Source organism: Epinephelus moara, chromosome 19, assembly GCF_006386435.1.
Source record: "Epinephelus moara isolate mb chromosome 19, YSFRI_EMoa_1.0, whole genome shotgun sequence".
NCBI lineage: Eukaryota > Metazoa > Chordata > Actinopteri > Perciformes > Serranidae > Epinephelus > Epinephelus moara.
The window spans coordinates 31,959,274-31,979,739 of record NC_065524.1 but is presented as its reverse complement, the minus strand read 5'-3'; the positions used below and the strand labels follow the sequence as shown (position 1 = coordinate 31,979,739).

General features: G+C 42.5%; 2 protein-coding genes across 2 annotated transcripts; one reads left to right on the top strand and one right to left on the bottom strand.

The window, feature by feature from the left end:
• The first annotated feature begins 42 nt into the window (after positions 1-42).
• dnaaf10 (dynein axonemal assembly factor 10) lies at positions 43-6,951 on the top strand. Its single transcript, XM_050070811.1, has 8 exons — positions 43-348; positions 1,981-2,081; positions 2,384-2,514; positions 2,622-2,723; positions 2,839-2,954; positions 3,569-3,703; positions 5,866-5,963; positions 6,114-6,951. Exons 1-8 carry the CDS (start codon positions 163-165, stop codon positions 6,319-6,321), a joined length of 1,077 nt encoding a protein of 358 aa, XP_049926768.1. The 5' UTR covers positions 43-162; the 3' UTR covers positions 6,322-6,951.
• A 129-nt stretch (positions 6,952-7,080) lies between these two features.
• On the bottom strand, positions 7,081-19,984 carry LOC126406337 (uncharacterized). Its single transcript, XM_050070544.1, has 18 exons — positions 19,940-19,984; positions 19,515-19,645; positions 18,953-19,119; positions 17,929-18,014; positions 17,452-17,532; positions 16,458-16,572; positions 13,779-13,954; positions 13,045-13,266; positions 12,517-12,719; positions 11,876-11,998; positions 11,354-11,491; positions 10,894-11,143; positions 10,536-10,737; positions 10,101-10,350; positions 9,596-9,723; positions 9,188-9,357; positions 7,757-7,979; positions 7,081-7,278 (listed from the first exon to the last, which is right to left on the bottom strand). The coding sequence occupies exons 1-18, from the start codon at positions 19,982-19,984 to the stop codon at positions 7,139-7,141; spliced, it is 2,850 nt and encodes a 949-aa protein (XP_049926501.1). The 3' UTR covers positions 7,081-7,138.
• Between the last annotated feature and the right edge of the window lie 482 nt (positions 19,985-20,466).

Sequence of the window (20,466 nt, the reverse complement as noted above, 5' to 3'; positions counted from 1 at the left end):
CTTCAGGCATCTCTTCGGGCAGCCCGCACGCTCAGCTGTAGCCTATGGCTGTAGCAGGAGCTCAACGTCATTTGTTTTGGCAGCTAGCTGTATCGCATGGCAGTCTTGTAACTTTAACTAGAAAAAAGAACCGTTTTACACTTTATCTTATAAACAGTAAAGATGTCATCGCCGCTAGCAAAGCCTCAGATTATCGCGCATTTCCAGAAGAGTTTGAACTACACGGTGTTTGACAGTAAATGGATCCCCTGCAGCGCGAAGTTTGTCTGTCTCGGGAACTTTCCAAGAGGAACCGGAGTAATGCAAATATATGAAGTGCAGCACGGAGAAGCTCAGCTCGTCAAGGAGGTCGGTAACACTGAAATATTTTACTCCTGTTTGGCCTTGTCCCTTTTATTCCTCATAAATACATCACGTAAACAGCGTATCTTTGGGGCTAGCTAACTAGAAACTAAGGTCTTGTCAGTTGAGTGTCTCCATAGCAACAAGCAACATGAAGACGACGTCTAACAGTATTTGAACACCCCATTATATTAATACAAATGGTGTCAAAATTGGCGTTAACAGACAGTATACAACCCAAACCATTGTACCTGCCCAGTGCACCTGTCCTTAATATAACACTAATTAACAGCACTACATGGACATGAGAGGTTACTAACAGTTAATAGGTTCTTCACACACACAGTCAGGTCTATGGTGGAACAGGCTAACAGGTCACTTGAGGCAAATAGTTAAAATGCTTTAAGTGTCTTTGCCTTCCTGACTGATTCTTCTCTAGTTTGGTCTTCCGCTAGTGTCCTTGTCACCACTGGTAGCATGAGGCGGCACCTGCAGCCCAATCAGGTTGCACATAGTCCAGCTCCTTCAGGATGGAACATACATATGTGCTGTCAGAAGAGTGTCAGCTGTGTGTCCCAGCACAGTCTCAAAAGCATGGAGGAGATACCAGGAGTCCGGGCGAGAGCAGGACAGGGCCATAGAAGGGCATCAACCCAGCTGGCCAGTATCTGCTCCTTTGTGTGATGAGCAGGAGGAGCACTGCCAGAGCCTTACAACATGACCTCCAGCAGGCTACTGGCATGTTTCTGACCACACTGTCAGAAACAGACTCCATGAGGGTGGCATGAGGTCCATAAGTCCTCTAGTGGGACCTGTGCTCACAGCCCAGCACCGTGCAGCTTGATTGGCATTCGCTAGAGAACACTAGAATTGGCAGGTCCGCCTTTGGCACCACATTCTCTTCATAGATCAGAGCAGGTTCACACTGAGCACATGTGACAGGCGTGAAAGAGTCTGGAGACGCCATGGTGAACGTTATGCTGCCTGTAACATCATCCAGAATGACTGGTTTGGTGGTGGGTCAGTGATGGTCTGGGGAGGCATATCCATGGAGGGTCGCACAGACCTCCATGTCATAGCCAACAGTACCTTGACTGCTGTTAGGAACCAGGATGAAATCCTCAGAGCGATTGTCAGATCTTACGCTGGTGCAGCGGGCCCTGGGTTCCTCCTGGTGCAGCGGGCCCTGGGTTCCTCCTGGTGCAGCGGGCCCTGGGTTCCTCCTGCTGCAGGACAAGGCCCAGCCTCATGTGGCCAGAGTGTGTAGGCAGTTCCTGGATGACGAAGGCATTGATGCCATCGACTGGCCCTCTCATTCTCTGGACCTAAATCCAACCAAGCACCTATGGGACATTATGTATCGGTGTACCTGACACCGCCAAGTGCCGCACAACAATTCGTTTACTGTGTAACATTACAAAACTGGGTTCTGTGGCACTAGGGATTTATTTGAATACCACTTTAGTTACTTAAAGTTGCAAAATCCAACAATGCCTTAAAAGAAACACACACAGGATTAACACATTGCGTTAATTGCTCGAGGTTGAACCAAAAATAAATGTATGGTGTTCATCCCTTTTTCACCACTTGTTGCATTGCCTCATTTTGGTGCTAAAAAACCTTCCTTATATGTTTCAGGTGGAGAAACCCAAAGCCATAAAGTGTGGGACATTTGGGGCCACCTCTCTTCAGCAAAGACACATAGCAACTGGGGATTTCGATGGAAATCTCAATATATGGTATTTTATCCACATCCATTCTTGTCACACCATCTGTGTATTGCCATGAAATTAAATGAAGGAAATGTTATAAAAGCTGAACCTTAATTCATTTATTTTTTAACACAAACCACTTCAGGTACTTACTGCTGAGCCTAAATTCAAAGCTGTTTTAATTTTTACGGCTCAATTATAATTGGCCTCTTCATGAAAAAATGTTTTAATGATTACCTGCTGTCTGACTGAATTGAAAGCGAGGCCACCTTGACCCTGTTTTGAAGTCTACTTGTTCGTTCAAAAGCAGATGCTTTTGTTGTCCGCAGGAATCTGGAGATGCCTGAAGTGCCGGTGTACACTGTGAAGGCCCACAAAGAGATAGTGAATAGCATTGATGGTGTTGGCGGCCTGGGGATTGGCGATGGTGCGCCTGAGATAGTCACTGGAAGCAGAGACGGTAAGAACATTAAAGTTTAAAGCACTTTACATTTAAAACCTTTTGAAAGGAATAACATAAAGAATAGAAAGATGTTAGCAAAAATCAAATTCCCTTGGGTGTTACAGGGACAGTAAAGGTGTGGGATCCCAGACAGAAGGATTCACCTGTTGCCAACATGGAGCCCATTGAAGGAGAAACAAAGAGGGACTGCTGGACTGTTGCGTTTGGTGTGTGAAGTAAAAGTTTTCAGCTTTTGAAAGCACCTACATCTATAAGGTTTGTATATGAATATATGAATCAAAAACACTGTTCATTCATTTTCCTTTGACCCCATCACTACAGGTCACGCCTTCAACGATCAGGACCGCTGTGTGTGCGCTGGCTACGACAACGGGGACATCAAACTCTTTGACCTGCGGAACATGTCTCTGCGGTGGGAAACCAATATTAAAAATGGGGTGAGGTGAACACTTGTGTTGAAATGTTAAAACATAAAAAACAGATGCTAATATGTGGCGTGACAGCCCACATGGCATGTTAGTTTCCTTTTGAAGTTGTTGAACATTCAGGAGATTTCCCTCTTGATTTCTTTAGTCAGACAGTGCGGCACCACAGCAAGAAAATATGTTTCCATTTCTGAAGAAAATGGAAACATATTCAGCCTGAAACACAAAGACTAGTCCTCATATTGAGACCTGATGTTTTTATTAGGATAATCTGTCCAAACATACATTATTTCTTTTACATTGCAACCTGCAGTTGAATCAGAAAGTAGACACAAACAGGGACAGACGTGGAGACAGAGCTGAAAATGACTTCCCAGTAAGACTACATAAAACCACAAGGGAAGTCTGATGTGAATGCGTGTTCCCTTCACACGCCATGTAAAGCACTGCACTGATTTTATTACACAGCTATCTCTCTTATTCATCACCTCCTGAATGTAGGTGAACCTGCCAGGCGTCATTACGTCCGTTTCAACACTGCTGCATGGACAGTAGTTTTTGGCGGAGCCAGGCCGTGTGATAAATGTCCAGGAAGTGACTGTTATTTTTTCTTACATCACGGCCAGGTATGCTGCGTGGAGTTCGACAGGAAAGACATCAACATGAACAAGCTGGTCGCCACCTCACTGGAGGGAAAATTCCATGTCTTTGACATGAGGACCCAACACCCCACCAAGGGCTTCGCCTCTGTTTCCGAAAAGGTAATTGACCCGGGTGGAGAGAGCCAGACGGATGTTTGGCTCCCACGTACGGGAAAAATGTCAAAAGGTTATTATCGTTATTATTGTTTTTACATTTGTCTGGTACGGAGGGAAATGGGGGCGCACGTCGCTCTGCCCGCTTTCACAGCTGGAAGTGTTTGGGCTTGTGTTTGTCTAATATTCTCTGTGGCTTTGTGACATTGGCCAAAAATGACAGTGGGCCGGCGAGGAGAGAGAAGTGTGGCCTTTTTGTGGGAACATGCTAGAAAAACACACTTAAACTAGCGTTAGTGCGCAGCGCAGCTCTCAAAGTGTTTGCAAGGTCTGAGAGATCAGAGGCCTCAGCTTTCTAAATATTTGTCCAGTTCTTCAGAGCGATCAACAGTTGGCACATCAATGTCTCCAGCTATGAATCATAAGGTTCCACCACCAGGAATTTTCGTCTAGAATAAGATCAGTGCAGCTCTACAAAGCCTAAACACAAAGCTTTGGATTTTTGTTTCGTTACATTAATTTAAATATAATTATGATAAGCATCTCAGAACAGTGGATGAAAGTGGAGAGTGGATTCTGAGAGCATTATTTGCTATGGTTTTGTTAAACAGTCTTAAAAGGCATTGGATTCATTCATCTAAAAATAAGGCCTTAATTAGTATTAAAATGTCTTGACTTAATTTTTCAGAAGTCTTAAAATACTAATACATCTGAAGCTGCATTTTATGAATCATGTTTTTCTGTCGTTGCATTGTAAAATCTCAAATTTGTGTTTTAAAAATAATGTACAGAATGCTCACATAACTGGACAACATGGAGAAATTGCCTGTTTAACCACGATTCTGTGTAATGGCTGAAACAGATACAAAGCAATGCGTACGAGGCTCGGTGTATTTTGTGCAAAAAAAAAAATCAAACTCAGCACAGTAGAAATCAAGGCAGTTGAATCTCACACACAGTGAGAAAATTGTTCTGTCCTACCCTTGTCCCCGCAACTCAGCATTTGGGCAAAATCTTCCTTAATCCAAAGTAACTGATGTCAGTTCACATTTGTTGTTCTACAGTTTTGGTTACTGTAAAGTTGGTGTTCAAATTTCACTCAGATTGGCATTAAAAGGTCTTAAAAAGTCCTAAATCTAACTTGCCTTAAACCAGTGTTTCTCAAATGGTGTGCCATGATGCCACTACAGGTGTGCCGTGGGATTTTGTGATAACCACACATTATTATTGCAGTATTCAGCTGGGCCTATACAAATGTTATGAATTGATTTTTGATTGACTGTATCAGTATGGTGTGTGCACCCGTTTCCTAATAAAGAGGCAAACTAGCTGAAAAATGTAATTTAATATAATTTAATTTAACTTAATTAAAAAAAACTTGACTGGGAACCTATTTGTTGCTGTACTCATGGGAGTTAAAAGTGTGTGACACATCAGAAGCCCTGATTGGTAGCCAGTGTGAGAAAGCCATGGGTAGGACAATGGTTGCATTATTGTACGGAGCAAATTACATTAAAGCACCAGCGAAGACGACCCACCAACAAACTGTCAGTAGACAGTATCATGAAAGCTACCCGTCTTATTTTTTCACCTGTCTTATATTTTATTGTCTAATGTCGTGATAAGAGTGATAACACACATTATGGAAGCTATTGTGCACAGATATAAATACAGACGCACCCTTTGGTGTGACTTCGGCACATAAGTTTTGAAAACCACTGCCTTAAACTGAATCCTGTCAATCACTGCTCGTGAACTGTGGTCAAACTGCTAAACTAGGCATCGCTGATCAAATCTGCAGTTTGTCAGACTTTTCAGCTCCAACTGTTTTCCGTGAGCCCTGGTAGATTCTAGCACATGCCACGAGAAGCAAAAGGAGTGGGAGGAGGATAACACTGAGGATAAGAACTAATGCATCAATGACATCCCTTTAAACAGACTTAAGAATTTAACGTCATACTAAAGGGAGAGTCAGAAGTGTTTAAGTGACAATATTGTTGACAAAAGTGACACATGTGCAAGGCCGCATTATTTGACCCTCAGCAGATGCACGTGGTTATGTGGTTTTCGACACAGGTTTACAGTGTCTAGGTGCTCAGGAAGGTTTTAAGAATGAATTTCTAAAGTAATTGTTTTGGGAATTAAATGATCCCTCTGCTTTATTTCAGGCTCATAAGTCGACCATCTGGCAGGTGAAGCATTTGCCTCAAAACAGAGACATCTTCATAACTGCAGGAGGAGCAGGCAACTTACATCTCTGGAAATAGTAAGTAATCCAGCCTTAACTCCAACAGTCTTTGTTCCATTTCAGGATGCGTAATCAGCCATCATGATTGTTGTTTATAAGAATCACATTTCCTGCTTTACTGTAAACTGATCTATAAAATATTTATTTGTGCATCGATTTTATTTCCAGTGAGTATCCCGCTCAGAGAAGCAAAAAGGGGTCAGATGACATGGATGTGGGCGTAGCTGGCTCTGTTAACCTCCTACAGAACGCTACCCTGTCTACTCAGCCGATCGCCAGCCTGGACTGGAGCCCCGACAAGCAGGGCCTGTGTGTGTGCGCGAGCTTTGACCAGTCAGTCCGCGTGCTCATTGTCACCAAACTCAACTCGGTGTGAAACAGTAGACCAGAACAAAAACTGACGGTCAGGATGTGTGCAGCCTGATATGAGATGAGACATAATGTCAGAGACACCAACAGTGTGTAAATCACTGCCGTTCTGTCAGGCTGAATAGTCTTTTATTAGAAGACAACAATTTCCTCCTGCGTGTCTTGGCTGCTGTCTTTCTAGATTTTGTACAGTCGATACTCATCCTCAGAAATGTCTTGCCAGGAAACCGTTTAACTCAAATGAACTTGGAAATCCTTGGTTGGTGTTATGCTGTGTGGTCTCTGTTAAATGCTAGCCTTGAAAAATGTGTAGTGCTTGGCTGAGCCCTGCAGGCAGTGTTAACCTGGAGTGCAGAGAAATCCAATGATACCTTTCTTGTATTATCAAAAGAGCCTCTAATGGGATGAAGGAATGAGTCATTTGGCCTCTGGCTTGGAAAAACAGTTTGGGGATCAAGATTTAATGTTTTTTATCTGGTTTCATTTTTGTAGGATGTTCACTGAAACACGTCTTTTGTTGCACTATTGGTGAATGTGTTGTTCTCCAGTTTTGTCTGTTGTTGCTGTTGTCACTTTTGATATTCCATTTTTATTGAGAGCTCTGTTTTTTCAAATTAAATGTGCTTTTGGAGAAAAAGATGAACATTTTCTCAGTGTCCTTGGTCTAATACCAGTAGCTTAGCTGAAGCCAAGAGGATTTCTATACCACTAAACACAAAGAGTGCCTTATCAACTCAAGACAAAGGACGGTATACAGTAGCTGTGACTCACCTAAAGATTCAGAAAGATGAATACATGTATTTGTTAAAGGGTTACACGCATGATTATATCCAGCATTTGAACTTAAAGAAGTCCTGTAGCTCCTGATCGTCCTCCTGTCTGTCATGGATCCTCGCGTAGACGCTACGCAGCAGCGTGGTCATGGACTTCCCATCCAAGATGTCGATGTATTTCTCTATACAACCTACAAACACAGCCAGAGATTAGTACATTGATATCACTGCAGTCACATTGACACAAATGCTTTAATATTCAAAAATGTCTGTCAGTGTTTAAATTTTTTAAAGAGGTTTAATTTTATTTGCAAGTCAAACATCTCGTATGAGGCTTAAAGCAACAATAATATATTGAATATCTTAAGATAATTTAGTGATCCCAACCTGACCTGCTCTGTGCACAGTTTTTAATCTGACATCATGCTGCATGTATGTGCTCTATGTAACGGGGCATGTGGCCGGCGCACCAGCTGTGATTTGATACATCTCTATAAAAAGCATGTCATGGCATGTCACATGGGCCTGTCTGCATGATTTCAATACAACACTGTATTTAATAACACATTTGTTAAATATAGTGACCGCATAGCAACGTAACTTTAATAACAGTAACAGTCTAATATTACTATGTCTCCAGTATTTCTAATAATAGGAAAAAGTAATCACTTAGGCCCATGACTTTGCCGTATGCTACGAGGCTGGGGCCCAGCTGCGGGTGGTCATACTGCTCCAGAGTCATCAGCAAGCGGACAATCTCTCCGGTGATGAAGGCGTCATCGAAGCTCTGCTCGGATACGGGCTTCAGAGGGAACCTGCAGTACACCTCCACTGCAGCCTGAGGGTCTGATGGCTCCAGCAGTTGCACAAGCTCAATGTAGGCATCATGGACCTAGAGACAGTTAAATCATCTTATCTGGATTACATCAATAGAGGGAAATCAATACCAGACATCTGCCGACTGCTTGTACATCTACTTTACTTAAAATTTCTGAAAGTTGCAGAAGACATTAAGAAGACTTTCCCATAGAAATTTAACTTATGACATTTCTTTTCATTTTCTTTTAATCCCATAAGGATGTGACATCACGTGAAAACTATGAATTTGAATATAACTGCACTGTCTGTCAGCTAAATGTGAGCCATCATGATAAAATATGAGAGCCTGAAAACTTATCAACAGTTACACGCCGTTGTGAGCATTTATACTTGTGCGGTGGTGTGTCTGTGTCATTCTGCAGTTACACCTCCAAAACACTAGTCGGCGGCAGATGTTTCTGTGAAGTGCTGTTAAATTTAGTTGATTCAAAACACACATTAAACATGGCTTAATAGAGACCATTTCAAACACAAGTACACAAATCAGCTTCACTATAACTTGCAGCATTCACAGACAAACACTTGTCTTTATCTGGACACATTTTCCCCACAAATACAACATGCTAACGTTATTAGCACAAGCCTATGGCATTTTACATTGTATGAATTAGCCTAGCAATCTTTTCCTCTTCTCATATAAAACCAGGGACAGCAACATTTAACAAAGGTAACGGCACACAATTTGGCTCCATTACAACTCACAAGGTTCACTGACAAAACAACTGTCTTACACTATACACGTTTTCCAAACAAATACAACATGCTAACGTTATTAGCACAAGCCTATGGCATTTTACACTGTATAAATTAGCCTAGCGACGAGCGGAGATTTCCTCTGCTCATATGAAACCTGGATAAATCCAGAAGTATAAATCCCTGAAGGATAAAACACACACAAGACTCTACGTCTACGTTGACGTGGAGCCTACGCCGTAGCTACAGCCTCGATTCAATGCAGAAGTATAAATTCCCCCCAATTTATAGAACTTAATATAACCATGAGACATAATTCCTGAGGTATTATTTTCAGGGATATATTCTGCTATTTAAACATTAGGATTTGTAAAGGTTTTACAAAAAAACAAATGTGTAGCTTTCTAATCCAACAGTGGTTCATGTGATCATTCCACTGGACCTGATCACCACGACTGGAATCACACAGTTGGATGGGCATGAAATGTAACCATTGTAGGAAATGCCTTAATGTAACAGATAACTGACCCCTGGTGCCATGCAGATGACCTCCTGGTAGAGCTGCTTTGCCTGCTCCTGGGTGTCTGCAGAGCGGGAGAGGGCGCGGGCCAGACCCAGCCTTGAGATATGAGACCTGCGGTTCACGGGACTCGCTGTGCTCGCTCTGCCCGCCACAGCAGGCTCTGAAACAACAATAACTACACACATACAGTCTAAATACCACCTTTGAGAAACCCAGGAGGAAAAAAAACTAAAAGATTTCTGTTGCTGTTATTTCATGCCTCATATATGAGATTTAACAATGATACTATTGTTCAGTATACCGTATATCACTATATATAACATAAGCTTCCTCTAAATCATAAAAATGTAAGTCTTTTGGGAGGAAATGTTTTCACAGGTCTCTGTATGCCACTCTCAACTGTCATGCCTTACCCTCTGCTGTCTCCACAGTAGCGGGGCAACACTCCTGTTTAGACTTGTTGGAGGTGAGCTGGGGTCTAGTTGCATTGTTGGAAGGTTTAGCTGATCTGTCTGGCTTAGCTGTTGCTCCAGCTCTCCCCCTACAGGAGAGGAAATATAACACAATGCTCCAAAAAAGGATTACAGAATTAAAGACACTCAGATCTAAGTTTTGATAATGATTCTGTTGCATATGATAATACACAACAATGTACAGTCAGGACTTTAAAAACTTTTCAAGATGCTTCTTTTTCATGCAGCTTCTATGAGGAAACAACCCAAAAACTTGCTCCAGTGCAGCTACCCAGGCTGACACACAGTAAAAGATTGTACTTGACATGAATATGAAGTAGCATGGAAGTGAGAAAAGTAAGCATCCACAGGAAATCATCCATGAATAAATAAATGCGGACAAACATCCAGACAACCACATAACAGGTCGGCCAAATGCCTGACTCAGGCTGCCAGCGTGACTCACCTGGCTGCAGGGGTTTTGGCTGGAGGCTGTGCAGCTTTTCCTCCCCTGCTGGGGGCTGGATGGGCAGGAGCAGGAGCTTTGGTTACAGCTGCTGCCAGCCGCCCTTGACCAGGTCCTCCCTTGCCCCGCTTAGCTCCTCTCTTGGCCACGCTGGTGTCAGAGGGCCCCTTCACTCCTGCTGGCTGAGTGATGGACTGCTTGGCAGCTTTCTCGTTTTCAGCCTCCTGCCGGTCCTGCCACCACTTTTGTTCTGAGCAAACGGGATGGTTAATGTGGCTGTGGAGTTCATGTCCAAAAAGCTATCATAACTGCTCATTGTAAAGTGTTTGCTAAACAACGAAGCACATCTATTAATTGGAAGTTGCTCAGGTTACTATATCATATATAGCCGATTGTCATGAATCCAAAGACAGTAAGTACACTATGCAGACTCACTGCTCAGCTGTTCAAGAGGCTCTCCGCTCTGAGTCTTGTGTTCCAGCTCGATGCTAGCCTGGAGGCTGAGGCAGGCATCACTTATGGCTTCCTTTGAGCTGTCTGAATTTGGGTTGTTGTCATATTGAGCCAGCTGTGCCAGACCCAGGAGACACAGGGCGTGGCTGTCCCACGGTGTGGTCACCACTGCTAGCTGGCATACCTGTTCACAGCAGCAGTGAAGGAGCAGAAGGTATGAGTCAGATTTCTCTTTCCCTTGCAAACATAACAGTGAATATATGGACTTGCTCTGGTGCGTCAATGTACATCATCTTGTCAACAAAATACAACTCTCAAAATACAAATAACATACTCTTACCCTCTCCTGCATGTCCAGCAGCTCCTGACAGGGGGCGATAGAGGTGAGCCGTATGAGAGCTGTGAGGGCCTGGCATCTCTTTGCCACCAGGGACTGCCTCTCAGTGCCAGGCTTGGCGTGGCACTCACCCTGTTGGATCACCCTCTGCAGCAGAGCAAAGTGAGCATCCAGAAGCACCCACTCCAGCTGCCCCCTCACCTCGCCACGACACACACACTGACTCACACTCTGGGCTGTCAGCGCCGCTACACTGAAGCATTCCAGCACAGAGACAAGCAGACACAGGGTTTTTTATGCAGCGCTCAAACACTTATTAAACTGGGTCATACTGGTGTGAATGTTGAGACTTTTCCTTGAGTCACAATGGAGATGAGTGAGAGAACGAGTATGAGCTGAGATCCACCACAAACACTGGGTAAAAAAGGGAATATCTGTCTTTTTTTTTAACTTGAAAACTTACATGTGAAAGACCTGCTCTGCACTCATGGCCTTTCCAGACAGTAAGTTTCTCTGCTGCAGCTGGCCCAGAGTGAGGAGGCCTCGCAGGAACTGTGTGCTGAGGCCGGACAGAGGGTCTGATGGATCCTGCTCCACCCAGCTGTTAAGACAATCATGACAAAAGAATGGCAGCACAGAAAGAAACAGCTGTAATGACCATGATGAGCAGACACATTCATGGTAATGACAGAGGCTACTTCATTATAAATCCCAAAATATTTGGACTTTCTGGCTCCAGTAACTGATAAAGATGGGGGTTAGTGGAAAACACAAATCTAGACTCTGAAGCCTGTGTATGGGTGACACTACAGATGGTATTTTTATGTGTCTCTACAGACTATGACAGTCTGTTTCTCTATCCTATTCTCCCTCCTGCAGGCTTAAACAGAACATCCTGGTACATTACTGATACTGTCATGCCCTCACACTCTCTCCCTGAATGCATCCACCTCCACCACACACACACATACACACACATGCAAACCTCTTGCTGCAGCACTGGCTGACAAAGTGCTCCAGTCCCTGTTGTAAGAACAGAGCAGCCTCCTTCTCTGTGTCCTCAGAGGCTTTGTGCTCCTGCTGCAGCAGAGCCAGCCCTGTGAAGAATCTGACAACATGAAGGCAACACAGGAGAGATGTTGACGAGCTCTGACTCTGTAGTTTCACATGTTAATCCAGACCACATCTAACCTGTTGAACTGTCGGGACTTGTCTCATGTGTGACTGACTACACAGTGTCCCAACAACTGCATGATCAGTGATGTCTTGTTTGAGTTATTGGGTAGTGAACATGTGAAGAGCAGGTTGAGAGGTTGGTCAAAGCTGCTCTTATGTAACAGTGACACTGAAAAGGATATGCATGCTTTCACCTACTTATACTCTATTCCTGCTTCAGCAACAAGTCGATACCTGAGCTCCAGTTAAAATAAAAAGCTGCTTTCAGGGTTTTAACAGGAGCTGAAATACAAAGTCGTATTTATCTTTTAATTGGCTGCCTGTTAGTTTTAGTATTTCAAGATTGATCGCTGATATTTTTCAATGAATGACGGGCATTATTACACTATGGCAGCTACAGACACAATAAAAGTTCTGCATCTACTACCAGCAACACTTCTATGACCTGACCTGAGTGCAGGATGTAGCGGGCGCAGTGCCAGGCCACTCTGGAGGTGCTGCAGGGCTTCCCTGCTCCTCCCCTGCAGCAGCAGAAGCCTTCCAACATGGAGGCTGTACTCCCAGCTGTCAGGACTCAGAGACCAGGCATCCAGGTACTTCATTAGGGCCCGGTGGACACAGCTCTCTTCATTCTGCACAGCTGCACTGCTGTCCTGCAGCAAGAGAGGAAGGAGTTTAGTCTGCCATAGATTGATGAGTAATTATTTAGTGGGTGCTTTTAAGTATGTGTCATGGCAGTCTCTTACATTACACAACCAGCTACATAAAAATCCATAATTTGTCTATAACCTGTGACAGTTTCTAGCGTTTCCTTTACTACATCTAGCCATGGAAAATGCCAAGATAGTCTGCTTTTAAAAAATCCACTGATAAAAAGTGACTAATGTGTTTTGGTTGGCTTGACAGAAGGATTAGTATTACTGTGCTTCTTATTAGAGGAAGTGAAGTAAAATTGGAAGCAACTTATGGCACAGTTACCTTGCAATATTTCTTGGAGAGCCAGATGTAGAGTGTCTGAACGTAGTCTGCCTTACTGGACTGTCCCTGCTCTTTGAGCTGCTGATACTCTTTATCCAAGGCCTGCAGCTGGTTTTCCACCGTGGGTGTGCCAAGGAAACCGTGGAGCTTGCACACAGCCAGGATGTCATCCTGACGTGCTGTCGATTTGGCATCGCTTAGTTCATCTCTGTCTCTATCAGCCTGAAGATGAACGGATTAAAAGGTGAGAGGTTCAGCTGTAAGAAACATTTCACCAGTAATATGACTGATTATCAAAGATGTGGTGTTAAACTGTTGGGTTGAAAGGGCCTGTGCACACTGTATTTGCAAACCAGTACTATTCTGATATTTCCATAAAGCTTTGTCAGACCTGTGTTTGCTTCACATTACAAAGGTTCAGGACATTTCATGTGTATTTGCGTTGGTAGGGAAAATGTGGGTGGGAAAGCCCTTGAGCTCGGTGCATTACCACCATTTCAGTCAAGATCTTTGAAGGCCATCTTTAGATGACATTTTGTACTGAGCTATTACCTTGTGTGAATTTGTATAACAGTGTTGGTGCTTAAGAGAATTTTAACACAGAAAAATGTCCTCTAAAGAGATGTAAAGACACTACATTTTCAGTCATAAAGGTTTGGCTTCAGCTCGTCATCTGTGCAAACCTCACAATCAATTAGTCACTTGTCTTTCCCCAGATCACTTCCTGACACTACCTTCCTCTGGAGGCCGTATATCTCTGTAGCGTAGTGCTGCTCCTCCAGAACGAGACCCAGAAGGAAGTGGAGTCTGGCCTCTCTGGAGCTGAGTCTGATAGCTGATGCATAGTGGACGGCAGCCTGCTCCAGGCTGTGCAGAGGAGACTGGCCGTCTTCAAACTGCAACACATCCCCTGAGGAAATGTGGTAAACAAACCACTGTGGTATATGGTATGTACACATCAGACAACAGGAGCAGAGAGTATTTGCATATATGTGTGAGATCATTTGCATTGATATAGAGCTGAAAAACATTTTACAGTGTCTGTATTACCTGGTTTATATTACAAGTAAGACCAGGTTTAACGTTTAATTTACTTTAAATAATGAAACCCTTTGTATAGTTTATCATGCAGGTCATGGCATTAAGAAAAAGAGCCCATTGTGACACAAGAGATGAGTTAGCCGTTGTGTAACAGTTACACTACTTTCTTATTTGCTTTACTGGTTTGAGAATGAGGTTTATTAAACCTCGTGGATCCAATTTTCTAATTATGAGGAACACTGGCTGCTCGCTCGCAGCACTGACATCCATCAATGAACAGCTGTAACACAAGCCGGACAAGGAGGTTTTGTTCTAAAAACTACAGGCTGGAAAACCGGCAACAAACTAATTACTGAGTGCTTCGTATTGATAAATTGATCCTTTTACATTAGAAACCTTTAATTTTTTATTACCGCACTTTTAGCTGCATAAAATTTGAGAAAACAAACAGTGTGTCTGCTGCAGAAAGCTCAGAGTCATTAGGATACAAAGATTTAATTACAAAAGAATTAAATTAGGATACAGGAACCAAGTGACAGATGCTGTGGATGAAAAGGTGCTTTCATTTCAGACTGCAGTGACCGTCAGAACAGACAGACACTCCAACAATTTGGTTGCTTTCTTGTGCTTACTTTCATGACAAACTTCACTCTGAAATTAAATTCTGCCACGCCTCCTTGATACTGTGTTTCTGTTTCATTCAAGCACAAACACTTCACAGTACACTGAGTAATGAGGGATAAAAGGATCTCCCATTTGGCCGCCTTCTCTCTTTCGCTTACGAATGATTGCATGCATCCTTTGCATGAAATATTCAGAGAGTGCAGCTTCTCTTGGCAAGAGCACCCTTTATCTGTCAGACTGCACTTATGTCACAGCTTTTATATTGCAGGGGATATGTGGGCCAAATGCACCAAATGTTAATATATTATATGCAGTGTGTCACCTTTTATTATTAAGATTTAAATACGTTTCCAGTCTTGATATCTACAAGTGATACAACATGATCTCAACACAAGAGGTCAGCCTGAACAACGCTTCATCATGCTCCGTGCAGCTTGTTTATATTTTAAGAGGTGAAGATTAGCCGTCTCTCTCGCTCCCTATCTTATACCAACTCTTCCTCTCTCCCCGTCTCTGTCTCTGGTGTTACTCCTCAGTTCGGTTCCAGTGACTTTCATTCAGTCCTCTGGGATCGGTCTCGAATGTCACTTCTCAGAGTCATCAAACAATTAGCAAGGCACAAGTAGCTGAGAAAAGATGAGCAGTAACTTGAGTGCCTGGCACGTCAGATAGAGGAGGAAGCACCAGAGGGCATCTGCTAACTAGACCGTTTTCATGTATTTTTCAATGGCTGAAGCTGAGCTGCTGTGCCAAGGCAGGGCGAGGAAGATCACGCTGCTGTCCACCAGCCAGAAGCCCCTGTCAGACTGTTTTGTTATTTTACTACAATACAAAAGAAACTCCTTGTTAAAATGGGCTGAAATTCAGACAGACTGACCTGCATTTTATAAGTTAGTTAGTGCAGATATGATAAAATGGAGTAAGATGTCTACAGAGAATTCATATTAACACATACATATTGATCTTTTTCTGGCTCACACCCACTAAAAATTAAAAAACAAAACAAAAAAGGCTGGAGTTGTGTGGTTGTGTATGACGGAGGATTTTTGTTTTTGCCACTTGTTGTCAGTCAGGAGAGGAATAAACGGAGATTGCCTCCAAAGATCTCCACAGTCTGGGCCTCTTTATACCTACACAAGCAGACGACACTAGAGTCCACCGATTACATATATACATGTTCTGCTCCCTCGTGTATACAAGGCTTCATTGTACCTGAAGTAAACTGTGTCCTTGGAGAGTTTGTGTATGAGGAGCTTGCTTTGTAGCTGTTCTCATGACAGTTACCAGTTAACTGGAGGCCTCGCTTTGCCTCGCTAAGTTTTAATTATATTATGTGACTGAATCTGTGACTCTTTGTCAGACCTACACTCCAGATGTCAAAGCTCTGACCTTTCAGCTGACGTAGATTGACTCTGCTATAAGTCTCATTATTCTATCACTTTAATAAATAACACAAAAGACATCTTGATCGTTTCACTCTTCATTTGTTCACTTCAGGTGTCAGAGGACGGGTGTATCAGATATATTTAGTGGGAGGAAATAAGGTCTATCACTGCTGCAACTGTTGCTAGCTGCCAATGGAGTTTGATAGATTACTTGACTGCCCTTTAATTTTTGATCCAACACTCTGGTAGGGCTTTTCCATCAGTACTTTTGGCATCGCTGATTCAAACCAAGCTGCAATGATTTGCGTTTCCATTACCAGTTTAAACTAGCTGAGTTTTGGAAGTTTGGAAAGTATTAGACACCTGGCTTTGGCAAGCTTTGCCGGTAGAGTTTCAGATGATCCTGGGCCAAGGCACACAGATTATCCACGTTGTCTTCTCCTGCTTTCATCTGTAGTCTTTTCTCCCAGTTACGCACCTGCAGTAGAGACAGAGAGAGCAATCATCCATCTATGTGCAGCAGGCCAAGCAGTAAAGCAAAATATTATCACTTGTTATGAAGTGGTTTTAAACTTAAGTAATATAAGGATGGGAACTTTCAGGGGAGAGGAATGTTTTCTAAAGAATTTTAATTTCATTAGTAACTGAAGCTGTAGTCCGCCCACTTTTATTTAGCACAAACTGTTTTTTCCATGCTGTGTGTCAATATGGAGCATGATCAAAGATGTGAGTTTAAACAGGATTAGAAAGCAAATTCCTGATTTTCCATGACGATGATTACAGTGATTTTGACTCTACAAATTACCCTGAATTTGATCTCTACTCTGCAAGATGAGAATTAACTTAGGTTCGGGAGCAGACCTATGCCTCAACCACGCCTCTAATTACCCGCCAAGCCTACTTATACCTGGTCGACTCATCCTGCTCTGTTTGTCTCAGATTTCTCCACCCACCCTCCCTTCCTTTCATCCATCATCCTCCCTACCTCATCCCAACCAACATTACTTCATCCTCACTTCCCTTCCTCCCTCATCTTTTCTTATTCAATCTGGTGCATACCTCTCCCATGTCTCAACGCCAATCTCCCTCTGCCCAATGTCCTACATCTACATCCTCCTAGATCAGCCTATCAGAAGACATCCCTCCTCCACCTTCACCCCTCACTTACATCCATTTACCAGTCCTCAACAACTAACACCTCCTGAATTACAATTAAACATTGTATCAGATAAAATAAAGCTGAATAACTCTGTTAAATGAATGCTGAGCCTACCTATGGGGTCTAAGGTAGTGTGTCTAATGCAGTTTAATTTAAAATCTGTCAACTAATAATGCAAAGTAAAACAGATTTTATTACCTCCACACTGTGCTCTGTCTCTATCTCCAAACAACTGGATGATGCAAAGTGCTTCTTATACCAATCAGTCTCTGTGACATCCTGAAAGTGAACATGACCACAAGTGAGATGCGTTTTACAGATTCAATCAATAACAGATCAAAGCTTTCAACTGGACTGGCCTGGTGAATCTATTCAATACAAAGAGCTGTGGTTCTTTAAAGTTAGTCAGGTATTATAACGATGAATTAAATGTGAAAACACTGACACACCTCTGCATCCTGTCCTCAAAAAACTTCTCACCTGCACTGCACACAAATGTTTTATCCACTCTCACAATCAGACACACAAACACACACGATACTTTTCCCGGGGAAGTCAAACCAGCACTTAGTCACTGTGAAGGTAGCGCTGACTTGTAAATAAAGGATGAGCAGAGTCAAGGTCGATAGCAGTGATTCTGGCGACACAGAGCGCTGTTTAATCTTTCATTCTGACCTTTGCATCCAGGTCCCCCGTGGGCTTGTGTGGACAGTCCAGAGAGTGTGACCCCAGCTCCGATAGCTTCATCACACTGTCACATCCTTTGTTTTAAAAGAAACACATCAAAGACACAATACATCACACAACAGAAGGGGACAGTAGTGTTGTGTTCCACTACTAGCACAAGTAAATGACACATTTGTGACCACTGTAATCAAGTGAGTGCGTCTTTTTTCCAGAATAAGTTCGACTATCTGTTTAATTAACAACTCTGCAGAGCTGCTTTTCAGTTCATTCAAATTGAACTACTGTTGTCAACAAATCTATTTCATGTTGTTCTGGTGCCACTTTCTGCACTGTATAATTGTCCAGAACTAACCTCTGCAAGTTCACAAGAAAAATCAATTAGAAAGAGGACTTGGATGTCCAGAAATCAATCGCTCATTTGACTAAGCAGGGGGGAAGTCTGATGCAAAATTCAGCCTTCAGCCTCCAAAAGCCAGATACACAAGGTCTTAGTTAAGTAATAATATCCCCCTCATTACAGTAACACAATAGTTGTCCACAGTCATGTTACACGATAGGACAGGGAGTGTAATCAGGACTGTTGAGAGGTAAGTTAGGGTGTACCTGGCACATTAACCATGTAGTTATACAAGTATTTCTTAGAGGTAGAGCTGCTCTCGAGGCAAAATTAATTCACCTGATGTAGAAAAATCTCAGTGTTGGAGCCAAAGAATCAGTTTCTCTGAGTGTAATTTAACTCTGTAACAGTAATGGCAAGAAAGGAAGAGGTCTGAGAGGAAGCATGTGATGGCAATATCTTCTTTTTCCCTCTTTGATCAATGTGCGCTTCATTGTCTTGGGAGGTCAGCGAGCAATTACCTTCCTCCTCTCCCGACCACTTCCTTTTGTGCAGAAATAAAAGTGGCTCTATTACTCTACCCACTGACCTCTAACTCAACCAATAAGAGCTTTGCCTCCACAGCAGCTCTGCTTTAGACAAATCTCTTCGAGGAGCTGAGACTCTGAGCTTCACCTCTGTAAGTGAAGAAACACTTGACCAGAAAGGCCGACATCTTCCTGTCAAGGTCCAGTTCAACAACCTTCCAGCCGTCTCCCAGAGGACAATCGCTAAGTGGGTCGACTTTTGATCTGTGGGCCAGCATCTCGATATACGGCCTTGAGAAGATGTGTTTTGGGTCACTGCAAATCAACAGGAGAGCCAGTTGTTGAACCAAGAAGGTAATACGTGCATAGTCTATGCTACAAACAGCAAATTCTTTTCATATTTCAAATAATATAAAATGACAAAATGATAAAATTCAATGGCTATGATTAATCAAAGTGAAACAAAATAACAGTTCCCAAATTAGGATATTAGAAAAGGTCTTTTGCATTTGGCAAACTGAGATTGTGCATCCAATACTTGTTGCTGGTTTAATATATTTTTACTTGAATTAATTATACTTTTCTTGCTGTAAAGCACTTGTTTTAGCCATCTGACTAATTATTTAATTAAAATTAACCTAAAATGAGCTGGAATATGACAAAGGAGGAAACATTTTCCCATGTTGAGTGACTTCCTATTCAAGTCCTACCTGTGGTCAATAGATACAGGTCTATAAAAAGCAGTCAGAGATACTGGACATTCATAGTCCAGCTGCTGCTTCCCATCAGTGAAGGTCACAGCCATGGGAATTTGCTCTCGAGTCACCAACACTGTGTACACCTGACAGAGTCAGAAGGCGGCAGGTTTAGTGCCTTTGAAATGTGCAGCATTATAAAACTTAAATGACCTAAACAAACTCTACTCTTGAAAGGTGACTATTATTTAGGAACATGAAGCAACTAATAGTGGGTGTGAGGCTTTAAATGTAAGACTACTATAGGTTACCAGGTAGGTTATTGGGTAAGGATGAGGTAGGTTGCTGAGCTATGAGGGCACATATGTTTTGAAATATGTCAACAATTTGGTGTGATAAAACACGCTTACAATCTGTCGTCCTGTCTCGTCTCAGCCTACCTGTGAATTACTGCCATCTGCTGAGCAGACTGAGATCTCCACCATAGTGTCTCCAACACTCAGAGGGACTGGCTGTGAGTTGTCTCCCTGATTCACTGTAATTTTTATGTTTTTATCTGGCACCGTGGGAAGCAGGGTCACAGCATTACAATGAAAGGGAACAACAGCTGCAGAAAAAGAGTGACAGAGATCAAAAACACCAACAAATAACAAATGTAACTAAGGAAATTTTTCCAACTGATACTCCTAACACAGAAAATACACTGTATATACCCTTGTAACATGGTAAACATATCTATTGTGATATTTAATATTTATATTTCTGCAAATAAAATACATTAATTAATATATTCACATAAATTTTGCTGCACATTTTTAGAATCAGAATCAGAAATAATTTGTTGATGCCCGAGGCGAAATTGTGATTCCTTACAGTTGCTCTGATTTAAAGAATAGAGAATTATAAGAAGACAGAATAAGAGTATGAAATAGAGGTATGTAAATATAAAGCACTGTGTCATAGTGTC